Here is a 10199-nt window from a genome sequence, read left to right as displayed (position 1 = left end):
AAATAAAATTTATTTTTAAAAAAATATAATTTTGCTACAACAGAAGAAAACATCAGTCCTGGGTGAAATAAATTCTGGATATCTTCTAAAGACTGCAATTCCTTCTACCCTTTCCACTAAGGAAAAGGGAGGAAAGAAAGGGAAAAGGGATTTTTTTTTACAAAAGAGAGAATTAAAAAATGGAAATAGACCTTTTTTTTTTTTTCTCGTACCGGGAATCAAACTCACGACCTTGCACTTGCCAGGCACGCGCTGTGCTGCTGAGCTAAATCCCCAGCCCCAGAAACAGACCTTCTGTGAGTAGGAAGGGGAAGAAGAGTTGGGGCAAAAATAGGAGGGGAAAGGGAGAGAAAAAAAGAACTAACATATATTGTGTACAAACTTCCCACAATAAATGTAATCAAGCACTGTAAACATGAACTATTAAAAACAACTAGAAAAACAAATCACTGTTAACATCTTTAATTGTGAAGAAATTTTATCTGCTTTTAGTGTACTGCAATGTTAATAGCATGTTTTAAGTGTGAGCCTTGTTTAATCCTGCCTCTGCTATTAGTCTGGTGATCTTTTTTCCCTAGTACTGGAACTGAATCCAGGACCATTCATGTACTAGGCAAGCACTCTACCATTAAGTTACCTCCCCAGCTTTTTAAAAAATTATATTTTTTTAACATTCTCACTAAATTGCCTAGAGTGGTCTCAAACTAGGCAATCCTCTTTACTTTAGCCTACTGAATACCTGGGATTATATGTATGTGTCACTGTGCGGGGCTCCTTGCCAAGTTATTTTACTGTGCATATAACTACCTTGGTTTTCATCATCAGGAAAATAGAAATATAATTTCTTCTTCATAGATTTTTGTGAGAATATGTTTTTAGTGTTCAGAATAATATGTAGCACTTAGTAAATATAGTGGAAATACTATTTATTAGGATAGGATTTATTAATAGTTTAACCTGAATTTGTGGAAGAATCTGGGTTTAATCAAAGGCTAAATTTCCTTTTCTACTGACATCTCTTCCTTTCCAATCCACTTATTATGTCCTGCCACAGGGTAACAAGAAGGGCCCTTTAGGCCGCTGGGACTTTGATACCCAGGAGGAGTACAGCGAGTACATGAGCAACAAGGAGGCTTTGCCCAAGTGAGTTGATACTAAATATGGGAGGGAACGAGGAGGAGTTTGGCAATTGGATAGAGTAACCCATCCCAAGTTAGCAGACATAGTCCAGAAGTCCCCATACAGGTATGTTGCTTGCAGAGCCCTCTGGGAAAACCTTGCTACTGCTGTGTGACTCCTAATACCTTCTTCACCCAATGGTCCTTTTTAGGGCTGCATTCCAGTATGGCATCAAGATGTCTGAAGGACGAAAAACCAGGCGCTTCAAGGAAACCAATGACAAGGCAGAACTTGATCGCCAGTGGAAGAGGATTAGTGCAGTAAGTGGGACATTCTCAGGTGGGAGGGTTTCACCTGGGAGGGGACACTGGCCCACAGATTCAGGAACATTCATAGGGTTGGAGGGACATGAAAGTGAGAAAGAAGCCTTGGGCCTCAAGTGAATTTAGACTATGGACTATACTTTTTTTTTTTTTGCAGATCATTGAGAAGAGGAAGAAGATGGAAGCTGATGGGTGAGCAGCTTTATTCTTCTGTGGGACTCATTGGAATAGCTTAGTACATTGATCTTACGCTGACTCATTTCTCCTTCCATTGCAGGGTTGAAGTGAAAAGACCAAAATACTAATCTCTCCTTCTGCTGGAGAATCTCCACATGGATATTCTTTCTACTGTTTGCTTTCTACAATTCCTACGAAAGTTGCGATGTGTTTTTTTGTGTTTGTGAATGTATATAAAATTTTATTGTATTATCATTTGGTTCCATTAAAATTGGTTAACCTGCTGTCTTCTCTGTTGAGCATACTACTGTTGTATGAATACTCTACAATGGGGCTGTAATTCGTGTATCTCATTGCTGGGAGGCTCTGAATCACCAGAGGTACATGCATACCACTCACCGGTGGTACATATATAACTGTCCAGTTCGGAAGCATGGGACAGTTCCATTGGGTGGTACAGACCACCTGATGGGACAGTTACATACGTACCATCAGTATTTCAAACCAGCAAGAACACATTAAATCACATGTAGAACTGGGTATGGTGGTGCGTACCTTTTTTTGTTTTTTGAGACAGGGTCTTTTTTTTTTTTTTTTTCTGGTCCCAGGAATTGAACTTATGACCTTGTGCTTGCCAGGCAGGCGCTGTGCTACTGAGCTAAATCCCCAGCCCCTGAGACAGGGTCTTGCTATGCATTTCAGGCTGGCCTTGAGCTCACTTTGTAGCCCAGGCTGGTCTCAAACTTGCAGTGATCTTCCTGCCTCAGCCTCCCAAGTGCTAGGATTACAGGCATGCACCACCACACCTGGCTATATTTTTTGTTTGTTTTTTTTAATTTTTGTTTTTTTGAGATAGAATCTTACTGTGTAGTTCAGGCTGGCTTTGAACTTGTGGAGATCCTCCTCCGTCAATCTCACAAGTGCTGGAATCAGGGATGTACCACCATACCCATCTTAGTGCACACGTATAATCCCAGCATTCTGGGAGGCTGAGGCAGGAGGATCAAAAGTTTGAGCCTAGCCTGCACAATTTAGTAACTTACCAAGACTCAAAAGAACAAAAAGTGCTGGGGATGTATCTCAGTGTGAAGGCCCTGGGCTCAATTAAATCTCCAGTGGTGGAAAAAAAAAAAAATCACGCAGAAAGTTGTATCAGTCTATTGAACTGCAATTCTAAATTCATATGCAGTAAGGATGTTTATTAGCCAGTTCCAATTAGGAAAAAAGTCAGAGACGGCTCAGTATGAATACCTGAAGGGTCAGGGGATTGGCTTCCAGTTTAAAATTCAGTTTGTGGCTAGGAGTAACGGCCTATGGCTATAATCCCAGCACTGGGAGGCTGAGGCAGGATTGTTGAGAGTTCCAGGCCAGCCTGGGCTACAAAGTGAGCTCAAGACCAGCCTGAACTGCATAGTGAGACCTTGTCTCAAAAAAAAAAAAAAAAAAACCTAAATAAATAATTAAATTCAGTTTCTGCAAGTACCATCATGTCTCATCGAAGTGATTAGTGTTCTGATTGGCTACTTGTTTAATGGGTGACAAAACTCTCAGTACCACGTTCTAGTGACTGTTCCGGGCATTTAGCAAGTGGGACATACTGCCTCTCTGAAGTCCCTAAGCCTCATTTATTTCACCTCTCTAAAGTAGTTGGCCGTCAACATATCAAATGTTGTAGCCAGCACTCGGAAACTGAGGCAGGATTCCAAGTTTGAGCTCAGCCCAGGCAATGTAGTGACAGAGCCTGTCTCAGAAAACCAAACCAAAACAAAATAAAGAAAAGTCTTGGAAGGCTTAATACCACAAAGATGTGAGGCGGTGCCCTCCGGCCACAGGGCACCTGCCCATCTGGCCCACCGAGCAGAGTGCTCCTACCCTGGAGGCTGACAGGGGGGCGGTCCAGAACTTCCGCTGTAACGCCCATTTTCCTTTTCAGCGTGGTAGCCCTGAGCACTGGCCATCTGACCACTGAGGGTCTGGAACCAAACTGCAGGAAACTTGCGGACCACTTTCACTTAACCACAAAAATGCTGGGCCTAGACGGCTGGAGTGTGAGTGCGGGATGCCTTCTGGTTGTGGCCGCCGTAGGTCGTTGTCGGGTGACGGTGGCTTTTCTGCTGCCGCTTGAGCACTCCGGATGCAGCTTGCCAGGGTTTGCATTGCCCAAGCATCCCTCTCTCCCATCCCGAGGGGATAAGTCCTCCTCTAGGCTGCTGAGGGAGTACCTATCAGTATGGGGCAGGACGTGAAGCAGGATAGTCAACTCAGCCGCCAGTCGCTTCCGCCCCGCAGCGGCCGCCCACTCCCTCTGACGCACTTCCGCCTCAGCCCCAACCCGGAAGCGGTGTCCTGGGCCGCCGCCGCAGCCTGTAGGTGGTTTCTGTGCTGGTGCAGGGCTGGCGCTCGGTTCGGAATCCTTCCGAGCATGGACAGCACGTGTGAGGAGAGGCCCGCGAAGGAAGAGAGCGACGAGGAGGATTCGGACTCCGCTGAGGCCCCGGCCCGGATCCGGGACACCCCGGAAGACATTGTGCTGGAAGCACCGGCCAGCGGATTGGCGTTCCACCCAAGTCGCGACCTGCTGGCGGCGGGCGACGTGGATGGGGACGTGTTCGTGTGAGTGAGGGGCAGGGCGAGGGCACGGTGGAGGCGGGGGCCTCTTTTGGAAGTTCCCCAAGGATGGGACTGGGATGAGGATGGAGGAATGTTGCCGGGAGACAAGTTTTGCAAGATTTGGTTCTGATTCTTGATTCAGCTTTGAACAAGTTATCCGCAAAGCTCTCGAAAGACCTGAAAGAAGCGGCCACGCCCGTGATCCCAGTACTCTAGAGGCTGAGGCAGGAGTATTGCCGCGAGTGCAACGCCAGTCTGTGCTGCATAGCGAGTTCAAGATCAGCGTGAACTAGAGACTGTCTCTAAACTGCCCCCGCCAAAAAAAAAAACAACCCCAAACCAACAACAAAAAACCGCTTAACTGAGCCCAGAGATTGTATGCGGTGTGTGTGTGTCGGATGCCTGAGGCCCAAGGTTCCCACTTATAGTTGAGACCAGCTCAACAGGCCCATTGCTTTTGACCCTTTAGTGGATCTGTTCAAAAAATACATTTTGGCCGGGCGTGTTGGCGCACACCTGTAATCCCAGCACAAGGGAGGCTGAGGCAGGAGAATCGTTGCGACTTAGAGACCAGCCTGGGCTACAAAGTGAGCTCAAGGCCAGCCTGAACTGCATAGTGAGACCCTGTCTCAAAAAACAAACAAAAACAAAAAAACCAAAACCAAAAAAAACCCACATTTTGTTCTCCATTTTACCTCATGCTTCTAGTCCAGGGTAGGTACTCAGTACATGCTTAAACACGAGGTACAGGCTGGGAAGCACTGGAAAGCCCCTGACAGTTCATAACCAAGAGAGTTGTGCTATGAAATTTATGTAATTAATTTATGTGTCAGCCCATTAGTGGTAATGGCTTTTGGTAGGTTAACTTCTGTACTCTAATCTCTGCAAATGGGAATAACATCTACCTTGCAGAGAGGACACTATTCAGTACAGCTCCTGAGCAGTTCAAGTAAGTTGTCTTACTACCACCCATATTTATCGTGCCTGATACTTGGGAGTTTCATGCCCTACCGCTCCATTTTTCTTCCCACTTCCCAAAATCTCATTTGCTCAGTTTATGATGGAATTCTCCATCTCAAAAATGGTTCAGGAAGCATTTGACACCCCACCCGCATTCTTCACCCTGAGGCCTCTGGTGGTTCTCTGACTCCTCCTTTCATGACCATTTTCATGAGATTCCTTTTGCCCTAAGGATAAAGCCAGACTTTTTTTATTCTAGAAGGGACATTGATGTCTGCCTCCAGGGTGCTCTGTTTGGTGCCAAATGAGCTCATTTTTCACGGCCAAACTGACATGTCACCTTAGTTTTTCAGGGCCCTCGCACATGCTCAGCACATACTCCACCTCTGAGCTACGTTCCCAGTCCGCTGGGTCTCATCTCTCAAGTCCTCATTCAGTTTGCGACTATTTATTAAGCCACTTCTTCACGCTAAACATTGGGACAGATAAGACAAGTGAGCAGACTCAGTTCTGTCCACATGGAACTTACTGGTAACTAAGTATTCATGGGTTTGGACCAGGTAGAACTGCTGTGAGGCAGGTACTGAGGAGTCCCTGGACAGGTACTGGCTTCAAAACTGAGTTTATAGGCTGGTACCTCTCTGTTCAACCTCCATTTTGGTCCTGTGTCTTTGTCACCATTTTTGAGACAGGGTATCACTATGTAGTTCTGGTTGGATTTGAACTCACTGTGTAGCCCAGGTGGTGATCCTCTACCACACTCAGCATTTTAATAATGGTCATAATGCACTATAATTAATTGTGGTGTTTTGTAGCTCCTGTGCACATGGGAGTGCACATCCTGATTTTTACTCAGCCAACTTCTGGGGCTGATCTTCTGTTCCTGGTTTAACACATATTTCTGGGCCCTCACAGTAGTTTGGACCCAATCTTTGTCTACGCTGGGGATTTCAAGGAAGGTGGTGGGGGCAGTGAGGTCCCCAAAGTCCTGTGCAAAAGTACCTGGAATTCATATGCATTGAATTGGGGCTGGGGATTTAGCTCAGCGGCACAGCACCTGCCTGGTAAGCGCAAGGTCGTGAGTTCAATTCCTGGTACCGGTAAAAAACCAAAACAAAGATGCATTGAAACGAGACCGACCATTTGAAGCTTAATGAAAATGTGTTAACAGGATGCTAAGCTTTTTGGACTTAGGTATATATAAGCAAGAACTCCTAGGTAGGTGGCAAAGTTGGCCTGCTTAGGTGGCCTCCACATGCCACATATCCCAGGTGTGGTCTGGGATCATTTACCTATCTTCCCTTCTCCCAGCTTTTCCTATTCTTGCCAAGAGGGAGAGACTAAGGAACTCTGGTCCTCAGGTCACCACCTCAAGGCTTGCCGAGCTGTGGTCTTTTCTGAAGATGGGCAGAGTGAGTATTGGGGAAAGCAGCCAGCAGGGTGGTGGTAGGAAGGGTGCAGTAAGCAGCGCTGACCTGGGCACCTTTTCCCACAGAACTTGTTACTGTTTCCAAGGATAAAGCCATCCATACCCTAGATGTGGAGCAGGGCCGGTTAGAAAGACGTGTTTCTAAGGCTCATGGGTAAGGGCTGTCAATTTCTGTGTATGCATGGAGGGGAGGGGTAAGGACTAGGAGGTCTGAGCTAGGACAGAAGCTCCAAGAAGTTCTCCATGTGTCTGTCTCTCCAGTGCTCCCATCAACAGTCTGCTGCTGGTGGATGAGAATGTTCTAGCCACTGGGGATGACAGAGGCAGTGTCCGGCTCTGGGACCAGCGGAAAGAGGGCCCCTTGATGGATATGGGGCAGCATGAGGAATACATTGCCGACATGGCCCTGGACCCAGCGAAAAAGCTGCTGCTGACAGCCAGGTACAATCTCAAAGCTGCCTCCCCATCTTTTTCCTCATTAGTCTTCCTCAAAAAAACTTGCATCTAAGCTTGCTGCATTTTGCTCTCTACAGTGGTGACGGCTGCCTTGGTGTCTTCAATATCAAAAGACGGCGGTTTGAGCTACTCTCAGAGCCTCAGTCTGGCGACCTGACCTCGGTGACCCTCATGAAAGTATAGCTGGGTGTGATGGGATGGGGTGCATATGCTAGGGACTTGGTCTAAGGTGGCTACACAAACACAGTTTTCCCTTTTTCCCTGCAGTGTGGGAAGAAGGTGGCCTGTGGTTCCAGTGAAGGTACTATCTACCTCTTTAACTGGAATGGTTTTGGGGCCACAAGTGACCGATTTGCTCTGAGAGCTGAGTCTATTGACTGCATGGTTCCAGTCACTGACAGTCTGCTGTGCACCGGGTCCACTGATGGAATTATTAGGTAAGGGAAACCTTGACAGCTTCAAAGGCATTGAGTATGCTTGGGGGTGGAGGGTAGGAGAGCTGGAGGAAGCTGGGTACCTCCCACTAGCCAGGACCCCAACACTGTTCTTTTCCTGCCCAGGGCTGTGAACATCCTGCCAAACCGAGTAGTGGGCATTGTAGGCCAGCATGCTGGGGAGCCGGTGGAGGAGCTGGCTCTTTCCCACTGTGGCCGCTTCCTGGCCAGTAGTGGCCATGACCAGCACCTCAAGTTTTGGGACATGGCCCAGCTTCGAACTGTAGTGGTGGATGACTATCGTCGACGTAAGAAAAAAGGAGGGCCACTGCCTGCCCTGAGCAGCAAAGCCTGGAGCACAGATGACTTCTTTGCAGGGCTGAGGGAAGGAGGAGAGGACTCCAAGGGTCCAGAAGAAGAGTGTGAGGACAACAGTGACTGAGGATGAGACTCTTTTGGGTCAGAAATTGTCACTGAGCATGAGCCTTGCTTCCTAAGATGAATTCCTAGAGAGGCTATGAAATTCGGTGCTTGTGCATGTGAAGCGCATCGCCCTGAGACATGACTATATTAGCACTTGTTGCACAGGGGATTAGAGCTCAGAATACTGAAGAGGGGGAGTTTATGCCCTGCAGCACCTGCTCAATCTGCCAATGTAAGACAAACCCTCAGTGTGTTAAGACAGCGCAGATGTGTATACTAACAAGGAGTTTAATATAAATACAACCAGCATAGGAAAGCTCAAAACCATAAACAAACCAAAATCAGAATGACAACTGGTGGGGGTAGAAGGACAGAAGTCCACCCTTTGGCTCAGCCAGTCCCCCAAATAAAAAACAAAGATTCATGCTAAGTTTGGGGGTGAATGAAGGAGAGGGGGGGGGATATGGTGTTCTGTGTTACACAGGGAATGGCCAAAAAGAAACACTGGAGTCAGTCAGACCCTTGGTTCAGGGTGGGAGGGCAGGTGCCCCACAACTTAAGCCAAACCTGAGCTGTCCTCAGGTGTTACTTGGACCCTGCCCCAGTAGTAGGGTTGTCTCAGACCTGGGGCAGGTCCTGTGTCCCTCCCCCTCTAGGGATCAGCTAGCTGCTGCCCAGGCCTGCTGGGCTGAGGGCTCACACAGGCCCTGCCTATGGAGAGAGGCAGGGGTCACTGCTTAACCACAGGACCTGCCTCAGCTCCAGAAGACCACAGGAGACTGGCTCCAGACTCACTCAGTGCCTCCAGCAGCCGTGCAGACACAGCATCTTTTGCCACCTCATGCCCATCCTGCCCATCTGTAGCCAGCACGACCCAGATGAGGCCGCTGAAAGGCACTGGATGCCCAGGGATCACTACCTGGTACCAGAAGTGGTGCCAACCCGCGGGTCCTGTGCCCAAACACTTGGTGAGGAATACTGGGCTGCCCAGCTTCATTCGTTGGCACAGCAGCTGCAGGGTAGCCCGAGCACCTTGGTACGCTAGCTTGCCCCTGGCCAGGACCAGTTGGCTGCCATATGGCTGTAGGCACCGAAGTGAGGGACCCGTGAGCTGCTGGCGGAGCTGCTGCTTTAGGTCTGGCTTGAGCCACTCCACAGCCACCTGTTCTCCACAGAGGCGTGACTGACCTGCAGAAAAAGTCAAGAGACAAAGGGCACATCTGAGCCCTGGCATAAGCTCCCAAACTGTGTGAGCCTTTGGAGTACAGACTTGTAAACTCCAGTGTTTAAGGCATAGCCTCCCCATTTCTGGGTAGTATCCGGCCTAAGGGCCTAAGTTAACAGCCGCGTCCTTATTTGAAAGGGAGATGTAATAACACTGGCTTTTAAGTTTCCTTGAAGGAGTACTGTTTGATGCCGGTTTTATCTACCTCATAATCATCACAATGGCCTGCCTCTCCCGTCAGTACTAGCTTTGAGTCAGGAAATGTGTTAAGTACCATATGCCCATTGTCATTTAATTCTCACAGCGTCTAGAGGCTGGTTCTAGAGAAGCCTGGCTGGACTCCCTTGGACAAGTCCATCTTTTCCACTGGAATGCTGAGGATGAATTCTGGAGATAATGACCAACTGCAAAGTCTGGTTAAGGATTCGCCTAGCGCAACAACAGTTGAAAAAAAAAAACGGCTTGCTTGGGCCTGACATTTTAAGACAAACCGTTGCTACAGGCCCGGCGGCCGCGCCCCTCCACTTACCTTCTATGAGGGCCTTCTTGGCCATGGCGGCGGCGCGGTGCGAGCTGAACTTGAGCAGCGCCATCTGCGCGGGCGCCGGGCCCGGGCTGGGCAGCAGCTGCGCCTCCTGCAGGCCGGGCCCCAGAGGCTGCAGCGCCAGCAGCAGCGCCGCGTGGGTCACGCCCGGCGGCAGCCCGTCCACGCTCAGCTCGCACTTCTCCGTGCTGCGGCAGACGAGCAGCGGGCACGACGGCCGCAACGGGTGGTTGTGCAGCGTGGCGATGGCCGCCTGCGCGCCGCGCCGCGAGCTGTAGCGGGCGTAGGCGAAGCCGCGGTTCAGGCCGCTGAAGGTCATCATCAGGCGGAACTCGTAGAGGCGGCCCACGCGCTGGAAGAGCGGGATCAGCTGGTGCTCGTACACGTCCTGGGGCAGCCGTCCGATGAACACCTCGGAGCCGGCCGGCGGCGGACTGCCCACCCAGCCTGCAGAAGAGCGCGGAGGGCACCGTCGGGCGCGGGGCGCCGGGCCGGAAGC

At 49.3% G+C, this 10199-nt stretch overlaps 3 protein-coding genes across 3 annotated transcripts in view; 2 read left to right on the top strand and 1 right to left on the bottom strand.

Annotated features, from left to right (window-relative positions):
• Ik (IK cytokine, down-regulator of HLA II) overlaps positions 1-1903 on the top strand; it is a 13168-nt gene extending 11265 nt beyond the window's left edge. The window contains exons 17-20 of the mRNA XM_005382016.2: positions 1055-1143; positions 1331-1439; positions 1600-1634; positions 1720-1903. Coding sequence (XP_005382073.2) covers positions 1055-1143; positions 1331-1439; positions 1600-1634; positions 1720-1747 — 261 coding nt within the window. The 3' untranslated portion in view covers positions 1748-1903. The remainder of the gene's footprint in view (positions 1-1054; positions 1144-1330; positions 1440-1599; positions 1635-1719) is intronic.
• A 2018-nt stretch (positions 1904-3921) lies between these two features.
• On the top strand, positions 3922-8361 carry Wdr55 (WD repeat domain 55). Its single transcript, XM_005382003.2, has 7 exons — positions 3922-4232; positions 6501-6601; positions 6685-6772; positions 6880-7059; positions 7152-7251; positions 7342-7511; positions 7635-8361. Exons 1-7 carry the CDS (start codon positions 4042-4044, stop codon positions 7948-7950), a joined length of 1146 nt encoding a protein of 381 aa, XP_005382060.1. The 5' UTR covers positions 3922-4041; the 3' UTR covers positions 7951-8361.
• Dnd1 (DND microRNA-mediated repression inhibitor 1) overlaps positions 8204-10199 on the bottom strand; it is a gene marked incomplete in the record, with an annotated part of 2600 nt that continues 604 nt past the window's right edge. Inside the window, 2 exon segments of the mRNA XM_013513000.1 lie at positions 8204-9119; positions 9686-10199. Of these exon segments, the coding sequence (XP_013368454.1) occupies positions 8662-9119; positions 9686-10199 (972 nt within the window).

The sequence above is a fragment of the Chinchilla lanigera genome, unplaced genomic scaffold (assembly GCF_000276665.1).
Source record: "Chinchilla lanigera isolate Chin_1 unplaced genomic scaffold, ChiLan1.0 scaffold00017, whole genome shotgun sequence".
In the NCBI taxonomy this organism is placed as follows: Eukaryota; Metazoa; Chordata; class Mammalia; order Rodentia; family Chinchillidae; genus Chinchilla; species Chinchilla lanigera.
The sequence above is the reverse complement of the archived record's forward strand: the minus strand, read 5'-3'. Positions and strand labels throughout refer to the sequence as shown.